Source organism: Typha angustifolia, chromosome 1, assembly GCF_048772165.1.
Source record: "Typha angustifolia cultivar Huaian chromosome 1, ASM4877216v1, whole genome shotgun sequence".
Taxonomy (NCBI): domain Eukaryota; kingdom Viridiplantae; phylum Streptophyta; class Magnoliopsida; order Poales; family Typhaceae; genus Typha; species Typha angustifolia.
In genome coordinates this window covers 173466-192918 of record NC_133239.1, presented here as the reverse complement: position 1 = coordinate 192918, position 19453 = coordinate 173466, and the positions used below count along the sequence as shown (strand labels likewise).

Sequence of the window (19453 nt, the reverse complement as noted above, 5' to 3'; positions counted from 1 at the left end):
AGGAGGAGGAGGAGATACCGAGGTTACTAGGATAGAAAGGGACAGTGATGGCGGCACCAGTGGAGAGAAACCTGAATCCTGAAGGGAGGAAAAGAAAAAAATTCGAGCCATAGCTGAGTAGCTAATTCAATGTCAACACTAGCCTTCCATCAAACAATCAGGAGTTCACACTAATAAGACTTGACATGGACTCGTGGAAAGTTAATAGCATCTATTCATATGAAGTACATCGTCAAAATAAGACTCACAGGATGTGGTGAAATTTCATCAGATAACTTAACATCACAAAAACGAATCCAGTTAAATCATAAATGAGAGAAGAGATATTGGCTGCAATTCTTCTAGGTATACACTCCAAGATGCGTTTGGCTTCAACCAGAAACAATTAGCCAGAACCGGAAAAGTAGCTGCTATCTCACCAATTAATTACAATAGATCACGAAACCACTTTAGGCTGATTAAATATCCCAATGGAAGTTTAGATTCATTCATGTATCTCTCCCTCTTCAAAGAGGTCGTCGTAAGCAACCGGTACTCGAAGTCTATCCACCACTGGTTTGCGCCCTGGCTTGCAGTCAGATGAAGGTCCTTGCTGAATAGTAGCCAATTGCTCAGGAGAGTCCAAAACTTCTGCTTCCTCATCAGGAACAAATGTACCCTGAGAGCATGTATCTTCATTTCTAGCTGTCATTTGTTTATGTTTTGGTTGCCTGAACTGCTTCTGCAATGGATGACACAGATTATATTCACAAGGAAAAAGTGGCCACATCAGAAATATGGTAAAATGAACTGAACTATACGTGAAGTAAATGGGTGGCAACAGTTTCTTTCACGATAAGCAGGTTATGTAAGAAATCAGTAAATAATAGTGCTAAGGCATACAGCAAAAGTTTACATCCATTATCATGTGAATTGAACCCAAAAGTTAGCAGAGTAAGAATCCTCGAACATTGGTATTGATTGGATAAGCTAAAAATGGTTGAAATAGAACAAACGGAAACAATTATAATGCTTGCCTTGTATGCTATGGAAGCAGTGTCACACATATCATATATGTGAATATATAGGAGATGCATGCTTTCATACCTCAAACTCCTTGCCCTTCGTCATAATTTCTTTGTATGCCTTTGGCTCTCGTGACTTCATGATATTCCAAAGAATTCCACCACCTGTGCGAAAGCGTCTCCCATCAGCAGTCTTTTGTCCCCCACAGCTCTGAATGGCGTCAACCTGCATTTAGCACTTAATTACTTAAAAACCCAATAACCACAGATTCCTTGGAAAAGCAATTTACAAATGGAAACAGTTCCTGGCCAGAACAAATATACAGCAGTTAATTTTGAACCAAATCCTGATACTGCATTCTGAGATTAGCTATTTATGTTCTTTGGTCTAAAATATAAGCTCTCTTTCACTCTTAAATGTTCTGGCTAATTATGTTACTTCTGTTCACTCATTTGGTGTTTAGCAAAAATTACTTATGAGAATGATGTATGATAGTAGGGTATACTTCACATAAATGAAAAAAGAACACTGATTAGAAAATACATAACCTGAATACCCTTTATTAGGCATGATTTCATTTCATTTCAGGAAAGAGTACATGAGAGGAATGTGATAAAACTCTTCTGTACTCAACTGAAATAGGTTATGGATATGAAATATGACATTTGAGCCCCACAAGACTTGGCCAAGCTTCCTTTTTGGCCTGATTATTTTGTTGCTACCTCTATCAGGTCATCTGAATCTCCATATGAACATGACTAGATCAACTTTTGACCTGAATATATTAACTCTTTTCCTATTTAAACATAATTTCTCATATCACAATGGATATCTCCTGCTCATTGGAAGGCAGCCATTTTTGAGATCTTTTTCACCTCATTTCTCTTCTTTTTCCAACATCTCCAGACACAACTAAGATCAGAGAGGATGTGTAAGTCATTACAGAAAAGAAGAACCAAAAGAACCTACTAAGTTTCTTATGTTGTCCCACATTAATACACATATTAAACTAAAGATATGAATAACTTCACTGTTTAGATCTGCCATGTTGATATTATATGAAAGATAAATTGGTGACAACATTATCACACATCCACACCAAGGTCAAATTCATAAATTCTCCCATCCCCCTCCTTCTGGCCCCCAACACCCTCTCCCCAACCCCAAAACCAATGCCATGGTCAAATTCATAACCCCCATTCCATGGTCAAAGAATACGAAGCATGTAAAATGTAAATTGTGGATTGTCCATGTAGTCTTTTATAGTGGCCAATAAGTTGAGATTGGCAATTATGGGGCACACAATCAATTGGTTTCATTTTTGACATGAGATACAAAAAAGAGCAAACAAACAAACAAAAATAGGAGCAAAAACAAAGATGTAAAGTAGGAAGGATCTGACTAGCTTATGATTGCAATCAAAATCTGAATTAGAAACTCTCAAGGAAAAAACGTTACTTGCAATAGAATTCACTTTTTCACGCTTCTGGTAGAATTCAATCAAATAAACATAAACTTTTTACGAGCTAAGCATCCGATTTGAGCAAAATTTGCAGAGCTATGCATGTGATGCTAAAATCTACATCGAGGCTAGAGAGATAAATTATGTTTCTTTAAAGTCCAAGCCAAAGTTCAAATAGGTACCTCTTTCACGAGATCGCTGACCACAGAAATACCAAGACAGCCAACAGCATTCCAAATCAAGTATGATTTCTTCTCCTTTAAACGTCTGCAAGTGTCTATTACAAACCTGCAAAAGATTCATATTAGTAAATCGACAAAACACATTAGAAGATATTAAAGCATATATCTATCTACCTTCATAAGAGAGCAATAATACTAACAAAATTCGAGTGCAATTCAAGCAAGAGGCCGTAGAGACTAAGAGGTGTAGTACCGATTAATGTCGGTGATACTGGAGGAGGATCCACCTTTCTTCTTCCTCCGGTTTCTCTTCTTCTTTGCCCTAAGCCGCTGATTCCGGCTTCCAGGCCCACCGTCCACCTCCTTATCGCCGTCTCCTGCGGCGGCTTGTGCCGGTGAGCCGGCAGAGCGGCCTAGGGTTTCGGCATCGACCATGTCGACATCTTCTTGAAGATCGCCGGCGCTTAGGATTTCGTCATCGTCGCCGACTTCCTCGTATATCGCCTCTAAGATGCTTGCCGTTCCCTCCATTGGGGCTATTGAATCGATCACTCCTCCCCCACGCCGACTATAAATAGAGCTTCTCAAGGCAGCGAACTGCATGCCTCTGAAACCCGTTAGGAGTAGGGTCGGGTCGGGTCGGGTCGGGTCGGGTCTTATCGGGTCCACACCTGGGTCCAGTGCAGATCGAGAAGCTGTAATTACCAAGTACCTTGGTAAAATATTAGAGGCCAATAGGATAGTAGTTAGATGATTAAAGAAACTCGTATTATATTTATTTAACTAAGACACAATTAAATTTTCACCCAAATAGCCAAATATATACTTTCTTTGTTGTGTTTTGTTTTGTTTTTCCCACTTCCTACCGTTGGTGGATATATTCCAAACACACTATTCTCATCAACGAGGATTTAAGGCAGGATAATTCCCAAATTAATATGGTAAATTGGTCGGTAGCTTGCAAGAAAGAAATATGGAAATAGATGAAAGAAAAGAGTCAATACAACTCGGATAACATCAGAGACAATGAAAGCAGCAACATTTTTCACTCTCCAGAGAAACGGAACTAGTCTGCAACATCTTTGTTCGGCCATGATCAAACTCACATTTACATCAAATAACAAGTAATGGCATTATGACAACATGGCATAGTTACTGGTGTAATGAAGCGGGTCAGTCTTAAAGATTTGGAAGTTCAAAATGCATCCTGCATCCTGGGAGAGACAAACAAATTCTCGTCAGTGACAGCAGCAAATCTATCCTTAGACTGCATCAGATTATGCACAAACTGACAGACACTAATTTATGCAATATAAATAGTTGAGATAGGTGATGGAAAGCAAATGATATGTTTTTTGAATCAGAGAAAGAGGAGAGTATGAGACCAAGCAAAACATAGGCATACCAATAATCAACAAGACCTCACCTAATTATCCTATTCCACGTGTGAAAGGCCACCACCAGCATCAGACTTGGTTCTGTGAGTGAACGACAAGGAGAAAAGGGTAAACCAATATTCAGTTTCTAAAGTAGCACTAAAAAATTAAAAGAGAAAACAATATGACATATCAAATGCCCAAGCAAAGAATATATATATATATATATATATATATATATATATATATATCCTGAAACATGAAGAACAATCTGAACATATTAAAGCAACCCATAAGACCCTCATATTGCAAGTCTTGAACCATCACGTTTGCATCTTCATATTCAAGCATATAATCTTTTAAAGATACTATCAAACTCATAACGGTATTCAAGCTTGTGATCAATGAGATAAAGAAAAGAACAAATGCAACCCTTTATTCTGCATCATGTAGCAGGAACTTACTTGTGGTCAGATGGATTGGGCATAACTTCATATACTATTGTAGCCACAACATCCCTTCTCAACTGTATATGACGCAACATCAGAGTCAACATGACAAGCAACTTAATTATGAATATGCATTTGAAGGTCCTCAAAGTTCTGGTACCTGAGTAGCTTCACCTCGTAAACCGATATAGTAAATCTGAGTTGTATCAGCTCCAAAGTTGTCAGTAAAATGCAGAGTGAGATTACCCACACTCTGGAATCTTGAATATCTGATAATTCAATTGACAAAAGATTGATCCCAAAAGGGAAAAATAAAAATAGATAACAAGAATGGACCATAAAATCAAGTAGTAGTAGAAATAGAAAAGGTTTCATCTTCTAAAAAGGAAAAACAATTATTCATTTGTTGATCTGACCAAAGTGTCATATATGCCAATCAGATCAGGGGATAAACTTAGTATAAAATGACGAGGAGCAACATGACACGCATCGAGGGGATGCAAAAGCTGAATCACCCTTCAAACTTGATAATACTTGAGTTATTCATAGAGCTGGCCTATCTAGAAAAGTGAACGCTCGAACCAACCAGCCAATATCCTCGCTGAGGCCAAACCTGTGTTTAAACAATGGACAATTTTGTATGTATGCATGCATCAAGGATGCAAGGATGGTCCCTTGGTAATATGCCAATGGCAGTCAAAGTACATGACCTGACCATGACCAATTACCTATCGATAAGTTATTGTTTTTTAAGCACATTGAACCTTCTTCATTTAACTCATCTCAATCTTAACAAAACCACTCCAGTTGCATCCTAGATCTTCCTAATCTCATCCAAGTCCTTTGCGATTTCAACAAAGACCTTCAGAGCATAAAATTATGAACATGGACATAACAATGGATCTCCATTACAAATGAAATATTTAAAACCAAATTGGTTTGAAAAAAGAAATTGTCAAATTGAGGGCAACTTAATGAAACAGTTCCAGAAAGCTATCGTTAATTATAGATCTGCTTAGAAAATTTAGAATGCAAGCCACCTTGTTTGATACTCCAGCAATCCTTGCAAATTCTCTGTCAATTCCCATTCCTAGGTAAAACAAATAGGTCATAAACTAAAAAACAGTGGATTAACACCAGTATAAATGAAGTTGTACCTGCACAGGCTGCATATTCTGAGCATCAGAAAAATCAATGCCTTCTCTATTAATAAACCTGTCGGTAAGTGAAAGCACTATTCATGAGGTCCAAAATCATTTTATTTTCTTTATATAAGAAAAGAAACGAGATATCAGAGTTTCTACGCAATATATTCTTAAAATGAAAAAAAAGGGAAAAAGCATAATGCAGATATATATATGACTCAGCAACAATTTTAAAGGGAAAACAGATTTCTCTTGAGGTTACAACTTACAAACTAAACAAAACCTTTCAATAATAAAAAAGTTATGCAGTATCAGATATTGTGGAGAGACGTCTTTCAGATGAATCAGAGGAATCCAAGGTTTCAATCTTATATAAAAACCATTTTTTCACATGGTTCTTTACACTTCCACATGTTTGTAATGCAACAATGCAGAATCAGGTTTCACTGGGTATGCTTATAGAAGTTAATGCAACTGGGGACAAACATATGTAAGCAGCTGAATCACATCTACTTGTAGGAAGCATACATAAAGAACATTAGGTATAATAGGTAGAAAAGATCTGCAAGCAGGTAGAATTTATTTGTTCTCAGTTCTCATATTAAGAAGAAACAATGAGGCAGTAAAATAACATTCCAGAATATGGAAACGTACGCTCTCATTTTAGAAGGACTTGCTCCTCCAGCACCACCAACAACAGAAATGCTCTTTATCTTAACATCTGATGTAAACCTATGAACCCAACAGGTCATCCATGAATAATTGTTCAATCAAAATCAAAATTTCAGATGGTGTGCAGTAAGTATTTGCATGCAACATACATGAGAGAATAATGATTCAAACATGATTGAATAGAAGCAACAGACTGCATTGGGGAATGACTTCTATAGCCTTCAAAAGAAAGACCTGTTGAAAAATGTACTTGGATGGGAGATGCTCCTAATAAGTAATAACAAAAAATGCATAACAATCAACAACCTCAATTCCAACTGGAAGTTTATAATTGCATATACACAAGCAATTGAACTAATGCTTCTTATGTACAACACTACAATCTTTAAAATCTTCCCACCAGATTAAAAACAGAAATGTTTGTAAAACACAATAAGCAGAAGGTCATGAAAGTCTGTAGTTACAATGTTACCCAGCAATGAGGATGTTACATGACTGACATCAACTACTTACGGGATGAAAACGAGTAACTCAGGGTCATCCTCATTGCTCTCCAAAAGACCCTGTCGTGTTAAGTAAAAATCATAAGAATCTTTAGAACAAGAAATTAAAAAGAATTGAGAATTAAAGATCTATAGTAATAAAGTTAATGGTTAAAAAAATCATATAAATTTAAGTTAAAATGCATGACCTATTCGATTCCCCAATGAAAATAGAAAGAATAGATTAAATGATATAATACCTATTGTCAGAAAATAGAGAGAAAATTTGTCCAATAAACATCCGAATTTACTAATAATCAGCATTGTAAAAGAGAATAATTGTTGTTCAATGAACGCACGGAAAAAATCAAGATGAAAGAGTAATTTTGAAAAGCAAGACCCTATCTAATTGATAAAAAGAAAATCAAACAAAGAGCTGATTAGTATGTCTAAAGGATTTATGATAAAAAAATTTGTCATTGTCCAAACAAAGCAATCTTGTTGCAAAAAATATCTTTATACCTCTGAAGTATCTAATCGTTGTTCCCATGCCTTGAAAACTGACTTTACACTTCCAGCAATGGACTCATTTAATGCTGATACCTGTAAACAAGAAAAACAGGAAATAAAAGTATCAGCTTTCAGAACTATTTTGAAGGGAAACTATTATAAGGACTAATTCCATGGTAATCAGTAAGGAAGTCATTTATTGTATGCCTGAAAGAAAATCAATTGCCTAACACATATATTGCAACTAAAGGTTTGCCTGAATATATTTTGCATAAATACATAGCACAGAAGTAATTTGACTTGCAACTCAAACAGCTAACTCACTTGAAGCATAAAATGCCCTGATTGTATTTAAGATAAAAGCAAAAAAGAGGGAAGAGTATTGATGAGAACCAGTTCCAAGGATACAGACTTATTAGTCTTCTTTCACAATATAGAGTCATATACTAACTTGAGACTTAATCAAACATTGAAAGAAAGATTGTTAGAAGAGAAAATTTCTACAGGTCATAATTCAACCAACATGTTCAAGATATTGCTGATCCCATCATGTCATAATGGTCCAATAACTTTTAGTTCTATCAAGTGAGACCAAGGGAGTGTAGCCACCCAAACAAAAAGGGCATGCGAAAGAAAGAAAAACGAAAAGAAAGCTACCAACCATCTGATATTAACTTGATGTTCTCCATAAACTAGGAAAGAGCAACATTGACGGAAATTTTCTAGAGGCATCACAATAATGTACTCCCAACGAAACAATCAAAATCCACCACAGCTGCAAACAATTATGTATTATAAAACCGTGGACTTCTCTTAAGCTACTGAGCATGTTCATGATCCAACTTCCAAATCTGGAATACAAGCTAACGATCCACGATTCAGCTATATGGAAAGATTAAAAAACATAAATAAATAAACGAATAAAGTAAATAGAAAGGGTCAATCCACTCTTTCAATTTTTCTCAGGAAATTAAGTAATAAACCCATAAATTATATACATCTGAATTCAACTACTGTATAACTCAATCAGAAAAATAGAATCCATCTAGAGATCATCGAGAAAACTTAACCGCTGAAATAGAGAAGAGAGAAAAATGAACGGCCTACGAATCCATGTTCACGAATTCGATCCAAAAATCGACAAACCCAAGAGTACAATCGATTTGTGACATACAAAATGTGAAGAGGACGAAAAGTTGGTCCACATTAAGTAATTAATGAGACCTTAGAGAGATCGATATGCTTGTAGAGAGACCAATCCGCAGAACAGTTGTGATCCTCGCAGCTGTGATCGTGCATACACGACATCTTCTCTCTCTCTCTCTCTCTCGGGGGAAGAAGAACAACCCAGAAGACGGTAAAGAAGCAAAGGAAAGATATGCCCGAGTTAACTCGATGACTCGCGGAACAACATAGAGACGTTTCAGATTTCGGGTACTCCACTGGAATGGGCTTGGTGAGAAGTGTAATTAATTAATTAATTAATTAATTAATGGAGGTGGGCTTGGGCCTAGAATAATTCAAATTTGCACCCTGGCTTTTAACTATTTCTAATTCGGTACTTCATTTTTATCGAATATGGATATGGTCGACGAACGAACGTATCGGTATCACCACGGGCTAGCCGAAGCTAGCGAGTGAAGACTAAAGAAGTAGGGAAAAGAAGAGAAAATGCTCATCCGCCATTATCTCTCCATCGCTGCTCCTCTATTCCTCCCTATTCCCACCGCTATTCCTCCTGGAAATAGTCATAGCCATGTCTCCTTTCTATCCTATCCTCCTCTTCCTCGCCTCTCCCTCCGATCCCAAACCCCCACCTTGGTTACGAAAGCCCAAACGAGCAGGGGAGCTAAACCGACATCAGAGTCCCAAGAAGTCGAAGTAGAAATCGTAGCAGAAAATGGATTAGAAGAGGAGGAAGAACAACTAGGGGAGGCGTTTCCTTTTGCCAATGGATTCGTTGAAGACGAAGAAGATGGCGAAGGAGGATTCTCCTATTCGAGTGCGTATGGAGGTAGAAAAGACGAGAAGGATTACGATAGAGACCCCGAGCTCGCCGAGATACTGGGTAGCTGCTTCGATGACCCTCAGAAAGCCCAATCTCGTGTAAATTTCTCTACCATAATTTATTTGTACTCTATTTGGCTTCTGGGTTCTCGTCCAAATTTCATCTTTTGTACGAATTCTTTTGGTAATAACAATAAATTTCTTTTAAAGGTGGAGGATAGGATAAGGAGGAAAAGAGAAAAGATATTGCACACGAAAACTGGGTCGGCTACCCCCATGAAAGTCGCATTCAACAAGTAAGCTGAAAACCTTGTTGGAATTGACCACATTAGTACATGAGAAATTTCACTTTGCTTTTGCATTTAGTGTTGCTTACCCCTATCAGAGATATCATGCGCTACTTCGCTTGTTCATCTAGATTGTTAAACATTAGGAATGACCTCTTTGATAAGCTTAAATGACTCGAGCCGCATCATCTTGCTGGTCACTGTTACATATACACACCCTCATGTTTAACTATTTGCCTGTGATGGTTGCTACTGCCAGGTTTGATTTTTCAAATTCCTACATTTGGTTCGAGTTCTACAATGCTCCATTACCGAAAGACATATCGTTAGTCTGCGATGTAAGTACTGAATTCAGATCTCTGGTGGATTCGCCAAAATAGTTCCAGTTATATCTGATTATTGTGTATGCAGACTATTCGATCTTGGCATATTATTGGGCGCCTTGGTGGGTGCAATTCCATGAACATGCAGGTAAAAGTGTGACCTTTTATTATTTTAGTACTGAGTTGAAGTTTCTTTCCTCTATATATACTCAAGAACTTGAGGTTATGTATTTGGTCTTTTCAGCTATCACAGTCACCTTTGGATAATAAAAGGCCAACTTATGATGCTATTCAAGGAGCAAATGTGAACCCAACAACCTTCTATAATATTGGGGATCTTGAAATTCAAGATAATATTGCACGCATATGGTATATCTGCGCTACAATAGCTACTGTTAGAATTGTGCATTATGAATCTCTGTTTCGTCATGCTTGCAGGTTGTTAAAATCTTGAGCAATCTCTGATGTGACGCTTTTTTCTCTGGCTTTAACAGGGTAGACATTGGTACAACCGAGCATCTCCTTTTGGATGTGCTAATTAATGCGTTGGCTTGCTTGAGTTCAGAGTATGATCTCAACTTTCTTTCAAACTTTTGCATTTAGAGCTAATTAGAAATGGTCTTATACATGATAATTCACAGAAAGAGATTATTGTATTGTTTGTATGATACCCAAATTAATTCATGATTTACCATAGAAATAGTCCCATATGAAGTTGTCCGAGTTTTCTGTCTTGGCCTTTGTGTTTCAACTCCTTTTCATGGCTTATCTTTTTTCCTTGGCAGCTATGTAGGGATCAAACAAGTGGTATTTGGAGGATCAGAATTCGAGAACTGGAAGGAGAACTTAACATCAGAGGAGGCTGGATGCACTTCTTACAAGATTTAACTTCAAACTAGGAGGTTGCCTAGCAAGCGGAAGAAACTTGGCATTCTATCAATTCTTTGCTAGGATTCCCTTTTACGAGGGACGTGCACACTAAACTGATGATTTGCTGGTGGATCACTTACCTAACTGCAGATATTAATATTACTGGATCTGTTGCTCGGAAGATGACCGAAGAAAAGAAAGAAGCGCTTTCTATTGACAAAATATAAATTATGTTGTCATAGGAAAATTCTTTAATCAAGAGAGCATGTATGCTCATATCTGTGCACATGGTGCAGAGAGATGTAAAAGATCCTCTAGGGAAGATGATAACTGGAATAATCTTGTTATTGCTGTGGATGTATTTGTGATACTATGTCTGCGGATGAGGATGTCAATGTAGTGATTCGGATTTGTAAACTCTTTTTTGCATTTACCCTAATGGAAATAGTTGACTTTCTAGAGCAAATATCCAGAACATCTTTTGGTCAAAATCTCTGATTTTGTTGGTAAAACAAATTATGATATCATAAAATATCTCCTCTTTCATATTACTGCGTATGCTGAATTCTGCTGATGAGAGAATATCCTGAAGGCAAAATTGTCCAATCGAAGAGATGGGATCCTCTCTAATGCACAGGAGAGGACACAAAGAGGTATAAAAAAAATGCTAACCGAACAAAGATAAGTAAACAGAAGAAGAAGAAGAAGAATAGAGTATATATGATAACAAATATGGAAACAATTTCTGAATTCTAACGATAACTTCGTTTATTCCAAGCAATCCCAATCTTATTCCGTATAAAATCTGAACTCTAAACTCAACATCTTGCCATCTCAACCATCACCAATCCATTAACGAATCCAACTTATATACACCATGCATGAGTGCGAACAAATTATTAGAAGAACTTACTATTTACAGGATCAAATGAATGAATGAATGAATGAATGAATGAAGAATCCTTCTTCCTGTTCAAGTTGATCTTGACGAAGTAACGAACATGAAGAACTCATTGCTTTAGATCATAATCTTCCCGATTCCTCTCCTTCACTCGGACCCGCCGAAGCTGAGCTGACGAGCATAGGCCACGACAGCCTTCGCCCACCTCTTGATCTCCTCCTTAATCTTCTCCGAGTCCAGCTCCTTAAGTGGGCCTACCATGTCGATCCCGAACTCGACTCCGCCGTTATCGCCTAGCGCCGCCGCCACGTCGTCCTCCTCCGGCGGCTCAACTAGCCTCTTGTCGATCGACATATCTCGTTGTGTCGTTCTCTAGCTTCTCGAACGTCTCAGATTAAATTTTCTAGTCTTTTTTTGGAAGACAACAACTTATAAATATGGTTTCGTTCGGGGTGGGGAGAGGGGAGGGGGGGTTTCTTGCAGAGTTTGGTTAGTATGGAGGAGGTCGGAAATTACTCAAAGATGGAATTCTCGAAGCGTATACACATCGTCGGATGTTTCTTGGAATTCCGGGACTCTCAAACTCATTCATTTAGCTGCTGCAGCAACGTTGATTTTGTCCACGTCATCCAGAAACACCAACTTAATTAGGATACCTCTTCCTCTAGAATAAAAAAAGAACATACTACTAGTCAAGTTGATTAGATTTATCTTCTGTTAAGATATAATTATAGATAACTTAAATTTAATTCTTTAACTTTATAGGAGATATACTTTAATTTAAATTTAATTCTTTATCTCAATCTATTTTAATTTAAATTAATCTTAAACTAATGATAGTGATAAGAAATAATCAAAGAGATAGAGTTTAATTAAACTTCCATCAACTTAAGAATAAAAAGATATCAATAATCTTATTCTGATATATATATATATATATACATTATTTCCAATTAAGAGTATATATTCCTTTTACTTAATAAATTATTAAGAAAATATAATTATCAATAAAATAAAGTGAATACTTATAAATATGAATTTTTTTTAAAATATATATATATATAAAAAGAAATTATAATTTATAAATAAGTAATCACATGTTAAACCAATTACAGAATCAATTTTTAGTGTATCTATTATATAATTAAATATATGAACCGTATGCGAACTTATGCGACTTTGGAATTAAACTTCCCATAAATGGTGCGAGTGTTGTTTTGCCTTTTAAGGTTGGCTTGCGTGGTTGTGATGAGTTGCTTGAATGGAGTGGAAATCTTTTAATAAGGAGATGTCGACCAAGTCTTGACTCAAAGAGGGTAGCTATTTCCATTGTATTGTATTATATTATATTATATTATCAACTACTGTAGACAACTATTGTATACCGCAAGGATCTTAGCCAAGGATTTCTTGATCGTGGAGTTATTGTTGTTGTTTGTTAGAAGAGGATTAGTGAGTTAATGAGGACTACGCGTTTAATCATGAACAGGGGTATTAGAAAATGAGAGTTGACAAAATGCACGTCAAGGATTGGACTCAGACAGGTCGTTTTAAAGATCTCCTGTCTGGGAGATTTAGTATGCAACCTAAAACAGTACGGCCCAATCATTACTGCACATCTGTAATTCCATGAATATGCGCAATCTTTTATTAAAACCTCCTCTTCTTCTTCTTCTTCTTCTTCTTCTTCTTCTTTTTTCAATATTTATCTATGTTGGCTGTTCTCAGTGAGATGGATTTCTAGAGCAAGCAAAGAGTAGACTTTTGAACTCCAAATGATGGAGGCTACTCTTACCGTGGAAATTAAAAATTGACTAGAAATTAGTCCTAGCCAATGCTATTTCGGTAGAGTTCTTGGAAGGTCACTTGTTACTTGGGAAATAATTGGCAGAAAGGAAAAGTAAAACAAAGAAACTTAGTCGTGTCCTTATCTAAGAATTCCATGAGCTCTCCAGACATTGAACATTGAAAATAAATTAAAGCATGATGCAGGAAAGTTGAAGGGTAGGTAGCTGATAATGATCATTACCAGAGAACATTCATAGGAAAGTAAATATTGCAAGCAAAAGATAACATAACCTATATATTGAGTTTTTATCTCCATAGAATTTATCAAAATCTAGCCCAGTGGTTCTTACATTGGAGATGAAAACACATAAAATTGCTAGTCCAGAACTTGATTGCAGAACACCCCTGTTTGTTTTGACGCAGGATGCGTCCACTACTTGCAGCCAGTAGATAAAAGAAAATTCCAGATTACTCACAATAGAAATTAATCAGAAGGTTTTGGTTTCTACCCAAATTTTTGTGGCAAATAAAATATACACCAAGGAGAACATCTGAACAAAGTTCAGGAGGAAGGCAGAGATTATAACTATTGATTAAGATAACTGAATTTATTAGCTAACTCATCAAACATTCTGAAGCAGCATCTATTCCACTTGATTCTACATCACAGAAATATCTAACAATTACTAGTACTAAACTTTCTCCTTGAACAAATGCTTCCCAACTACGAAACAAAAAAGAAGCAATTTCCTACTTCTTAAATGGTGAATTACAGGCTAACACATAAGATATGAACAGGATTGCCACCTAGTTGAACTAGGGGGGAAATTTACAAAGCAAACTAAGAAATGCAAAGAGACAGGACATGGATGCATCAGTGCGACCATTGAAAGTTGTTTTAGCCTGCTCTGCATTAGCTACCATTTGCTGATCTTGTAGTACAGCTCAATGCTTCATTAATCCTACTAAAAACAAGTCTGAGTGGGACGCATGCAACAGCAGGTCCGCCTATCTTTTCCACTACTGGTTTTCTATCTTCTCTGTCCCTGCGATCAACAGTTATTGATGACAACCTTCGGATTTTCCTCGGAGAAAACCCTGATTTTTTACTATGCGAATACATATTTTTCAAAGAAGACTTTGTAATTTTATGATTTGCTGCATTTAGCTTAGGCTGCAACTGCAAGTTTTCCCTCAAAATGCGCCTCTTCAGCAATTGATCAATTCTACCTGTAGCTGGCCGGTAATCATTTCTAGATACCAGAGAACGATAAAATCCATCTTCCAAAACTTCGACAGCGACAGGATGCCCCACAATGGCTTTCCCATTCAGTTTACTCATGAGAGAAACAAGTGGAACATGAGGGCCCTGATAGGTTGCTTGCACATTCAACTCAACATCGTAAAGAATAGAATCCACAGATATGCTCTTGACTGGCTTCAAAATCTGGTATTTGGTGAATTTTGGATAACAAACTTGGTTGAATTGCAATGACTCCTCGGGCGGCATGCTGGAGACCGGCACATCCACTGTTAATGATTCTACCTGATCCTTTGAGTCTGAGAGTGAGTTGGATAGCTCGTTTACATCTTCATCTGTCTCATCGAGTTCCAGTTCACCAACAGATCTCTTCTCCACAACACCATTGCAAGCCAAATCAGCAGGTATGGTCTCATCCTGGGGACCATCTCCCACTTCTGGAACTGATGTAGATTTTACCAAAAGGGTACAGTTCTCAGATGCGACGGACTCATCAAAAGAACCATTGGGAATTCGACTGTTAGAACCTACAGACAACCTGTCCTGTACTTTATTGTTCAAAGAAGCATCATATCGATCAGCTCTGTAAAGAAAACCATCGGAACCATTATTTCTATTCAAGGCTTGACACTTTAAAAAATCTGTTCCATGACAGTTCTGTTCTAACATCATCTTATACCTCTTCTTATTTTTATGATTAACCTGAAATGAAGAGCCAATACAGCCACTCTCGCCACGTCCTTCATTACACGGTGAATTTACTCCATCATGACTACTAGAAGTATATTGTTTTTCTTCTGCAGATGATTTGAAGCTTATTAGATCCATAAGATCCAAAAATCCAAATATTTGTGGATAATGTGGCAAACATTCTTTATAAATAAGACATTCTCTTGAAGTATCAAATGATATAGTGGAAAGAAAGGAATATGAGCACAGTTTTAGATTATCTTAATTCTAAATCAATAATGACATCATACATTAATTCTATAAACAAAAATTGAACCTAGAGATAAGCATACATCAAGGACCTGGATCATAATAAGTTAAATAGATCTATTATTGCATAAATCAACTTGTGAAGTGAAAATATTTCTCCTTCCAAAGGTTTAAAAGGAGCATTGCCTTGTGCCTAAAAGTCAAGGTTTAAAGGACACAAGTCATGCACCTAATTTGACAAGGCTAATGGGTCAAGTTTTATGCATCCTAATACTAGCTTATTTTTCATTCAATTTTACCAGGAATCTGATGCCACTTCCCATCAAACAGCTTATTTCAAACTGGTAGCCCACTAATGTTTATGAAAATACAGCAAATATGAAGCTACGCAGCATCCTTTATTGCTTATATGAAGACGAATTTATTATAGTATGTAAAGGGGACATTTCAAACTTACCTCCATCGAAAAAGTCTCTCATAACAAGAGGAACATTGAAGAAGACATCAGAGCAATCATTATCAACAAAACCTGAATGGCTTGACAGTTCAGAATCTCTTGTTTCAGAGTGCAAAATAGTTCCATTAAGTGCAGTATTATGAGTTCTCCCACATTCTTCAAAGGAGACCTCCTCACAAGAGGTGCCTGAACAGTCAGGACTGTTTTCTGTGGTCATTGAATAATCTGCCTTTCTTGATGCTGACTTGAAATCCCTTAACATGTTCTGTTTGGAATCGTGGCCAGATGATTGTCCGGGAAAGGGACCGAGCCAATGACAATATGATGGGATTATAACTCTGCTACCTTCACATAGCTTAGCTAGAGGGCGACGGCGATATTTCCTTCTTAGTTTTTCATAAGATTGAACCCTGTCGGATCGTTTTATTTTCAGAGATGAGAAAGACTGCTTGCACTCATTGATTTGACTAGTACTAGATAAACCATAATCAGTATTACATTCACCAAGTGAAGCACTATTCAGTAGGGCTTGTTCAAGAGACCCTTTTGGGTGAGTGCCAGTACTAGTCTTTCGTTTAGATACCAACCCATACCCTATTTCTCGGAGATCTCTCATTCGCTTTATACCTTCACTAGTATCATCCTCAGAATCATTGGGGGTTTTCCACCTCTTTCTTGACCTGAACTGCACATCAGGACCAGTTAGATTATTTGGATGTTCAAATGAGATCACAGACTGAGATACCTCTTGAGTGGAGTTTTCATCAAGTGAACTAAGTTTCCTTGCAGCATGACCTAGCCCTTTGTGGAGCCCATACATGCTTTTCGCTTGTATAGTCAAAGTATCACAAGTTTCTATAGAATTAGTCATCCCCCCACAAACCCCATCTCCATTGGAGAAGCGAGCCTTTTCAATTTCAAGGGCATGAAGAATAGCATCTTCCCTGCGAACATACTTCCCTTCATTGGATGACTTCTTATTTGAGCGAAGTGCAGAAGCCTTGGCCTTTTCTATGCATTCATCATACTCCCCGCAACGGAATGCTTTGATGCGCTTAGACTTTTCGAGATTATACCAGTCGCTGATCACAATTCCAGTTAACGGTTAGAAAAAAGATTTACTAGTGCCAAGTATAAAAACACCACATCTGAAGGCTATAAAATTTGAATGAAAAGGAAACATGCAATCTTTATTGAAAATGATCTCATACCTCAAACTCAACAACTTAACATCTAGAACAGTTCTTTAAGAAAGCCTCTATTGCAAAGTTGGTGCCCCGGGCTCTCTCTATTTAGAGTCCAAATAAATAACAGGTTCTGTATAGCAATTCAAGCTATCTAAAGAAGTTCAATGTCTCCAGTAAACAACTAGAAGGGCATCTCTGTATTGCATCAGTTATCATGACATGCCAAAAATTTTCAAAAGCAGTGATGGGGATGAAGGTGTAAATTGTGAAATATAAACATTTCTCAGCATTATTAGCAATAGAAATGGTAAATTTGATAACATTAAATGACCCCCAAGGCCCCCACCCTAATCCTGATTGACACAAATAACACAAAGATTGAATCAAGGAATAATATAATTATAGTTCATATGAGAAGGGAAAAAAAGCTTCTTATGGTTTGCTGACGTATATTTTCAATAAAACGAACTATGCTTTTCAATAGCCAAGGTAAATAGCTTGTCCGATCATTGAATCGAGCAAAACACATACAAAAAAAAGAATTTGCACATCAGACTCTCTCGTAAAGAAGTCCAAAACTATGCCACAGAAAGAAAGCAGACTACCACTCGTGAAGAAAATATTAGGATAAAAAAATAATCAAATTTTTTTTACTAGTGAGGATTCTAGCTATTATGACTACAAGAAGGTGTGAGATACGAAAGGGGTAGGGTGCGCTCACATGCTCCCATCTTCTCTTCCCAAAAGCTTGATAGGAGTCCCCGATTTCGGAGACGTCAATAATTCCTCCGGTAACTCCTCTGGCCCAAGTACCCGACCGGGCCACCACGACCCATTCCGACGGCGGACCCATACCAAACCCCCCACCGAAGCATCGACGCTCATCAGGTTCCCATCTTCGCAGCTTTCCATAATCCAAATTCACAGAGACAGCAAAGCCCCAACTGCTCAACAAAGATCCGCCTTCAATCTTTCGCACATTAGACTTCTCGTATGGAAGAAAACTCTCATCATTTCACCTGGAGATTGGATCAAGAAGAAAGACAATAAAAATAAATTATGCTCCTTTTTAAAAAAAAAAGAAGAAGAAAAGTATAATTTTTACAAGAAGAAATAGACTCTCCGAACTCAACAAAGGGTTTAAATGGCATAAAAATCAAAGGGAAATGCCAATGGGAAAAAAATCCCCAGAAAAAGAGACTATTATGAACCAAGGGAACTGCTGAGCAATGGAGACAAATAAAGAGACATAGAAATCTATCCACCTCCAAAGTGAGAGTCCTAGTCCTACAAGCTATGGGCATCAAAACGAGTAAGAAAAACCCTAGCGGTGGACAGACAAGAAGAGAGAGAGCGAAAAAATAAATAAAAAATAGAGCGCTTAAAAAGATTTGATCTATAGAAGGATGGGAGGAAGTACAGATTTTATTCGACTCTTCTCTCCTTTTACTTCCCGCTCTCCGCTGATCTCAATATTCCAGTGACTTCGTTTCTTCTCCTCTTCGAATAGTCTGGAGGATGGAGAGAGAGAGAGAGAGATGAAAGGTCTTTGGGAATCGTTCAAAGATGGGAGGAGCGGCGCGAGTGAAGCGAGAGCAGAGAGGAGGAGAAGGGAGACAGAAGAGAGCAGGAGGTGAGCGTACTGAGCACCTGGGCGCCCGGTTGAGGGGAGAAGGGCGTCTTGGGTGGCACGAAGTGGTGATCCGGTCAGCGATAGAGAGAGAAATAGAGAGAGAGAGAGAGAGAGAGAGCAAACGAGAGAGAGCGAGCAAACAAGAGAGAGACAAAGAGGAGAGATATTATTTGGGCTCGGCCTGGTAGCAAATGCGTGGGCTTACTTAATTAATTGAATGTAGCCCAGCGTCAATTAGAAATTGTACAAACTAAATAATATGAAAAGTTGCATTTAACACCCTACCTACCTATATATATATATATATATATCCTGAGTTAAGATAACACTAATATTATTTATGTGTCTAGAATATATGTTTCTCAAAGATTTAATAAAATATAGGGTGTAAATTATAAATATGCCGCTAGATATTAATAAATTTAGAATTTTCTAACTAATAAAATTATTCATTGGTACTGTGTAAGTTGGAAGAAATAATTTGGTGGGCTGAAAATTGTTAATATGTATGAAATAA

At 37.3% G+C, this 19453-nt stretch overlaps 4 protein-coding genes across 7 annotated transcripts; 1 reads left to right on the top strand and 3 right to left on the bottom strand.

Annotated features, from left to right (window-relative positions):
- Positions 1-132: 132 nt before the first annotated feature.
- Positions 133-3289, bottom strand: LOC140774726 (uncharacterized). The gene is made up of 4 exons (XM_073117858.1): positions 2903-3289; positions 2650-2755; positions 1087-1230; positions 133-721 (listed from the first exon to the last, which is right to left on the bottom strand). The coding sequence occupies exons 1-4, from the start codon at positions 3250-3252 to the stop codon at positions 485-487; spliced, it is 837 nt and encodes a 278-aa protein (XP_072973959.1). The 5' UTR covers positions 3253-3289; the 3' UTR covers positions 133-484.
- Positions 3290-3607: 318 nt separating this feature from the next.
- On the bottom strand, positions 3608-8730 carry LOC140774632 (uncharacterized). The gene is made up of 10 exons (XM_073117745.1): positions 8508-8730; positions 7296-7376; positions 6805-6854; positions 6274-6351; positions 5632-5689; positions 5515-5564; positions 4635-4743; positions 4490-4551; positions 4076-4127; positions 3608-3863 (listed from the first exon to the last, which is right to left on the bottom strand). The coding sequence occupies exons 1-9, from the start codon at positions 8589-8591 to the stop codon at positions 4085-4087; spliced, it is 615 nt and encodes a 204-aa protein (XP_072973846.1). The 5' UTR covers positions 8592-8730; the 3' UTR covers positions 3608-3863; positions 4076-4084.
- A 91-nt stretch (positions 8731-8821) lies between these two features.
- LOC140774467 (uncharacterized) lies at positions 8822-11236 on the top strand. The gene is made up of 7 exons (XM_073117515.1): positions 8822-9389; positions 9501-9586; positions 9837-9915; positions 9989-10048; positions 10145-10269; positions 10395-10466; positions 10686-11236. Exons 1-7 carry the CDS (start codon positions 8955-8957, stop codon positions 10786-10788), a joined length of 960 nt encoding a protein of 319 aa, XP_072973616.1. The 5' UTR covers positions 8822-8954; the 3' UTR covers positions 10789-11236.
- A 2853-nt stretch (positions 11237-14089) lies between these two features.
- LOC140761316 (uncharacterized protein At1g51745-like) lies at positions 14090-19092 on the bottom strand. 4 transcript variants are annotated; one of them, XM_073098614.1, is made up of 5 exons: positions 18724-19047; positions 18025-18322; positions 16117-17198; positions 15400-15517; positions 14090-15303 (listed from the first exon to the last, which is right to left on the bottom strand). In XM_073098614.1, the coding sequence occupies exons 2-5, from the start codon at positions 18213-18215 to the stop codon at positions 14373-14375; spliced, it is 2322 nt and encodes a 773-aa protein (XP_072954715.1). In that variant the 5' UTR covers positions 18216-18322; positions 18724-19047; the 3' UTR covers positions 14090-14372. The 4 variants fall into 4 exon arrangements, with proteins under 4 accessions (XP_072954715.1, XP_072954707.1, XP_072954695.1 ...); XM_073098606.1 differs by having other exon boundaries at positions 14090-15517; positions 18954-19092; XM_073098594.1 differs by having other exon boundaries at positions 14090-15517.
- Between the last annotated feature and the right edge of the window lie 361 nt (positions 19093-19453).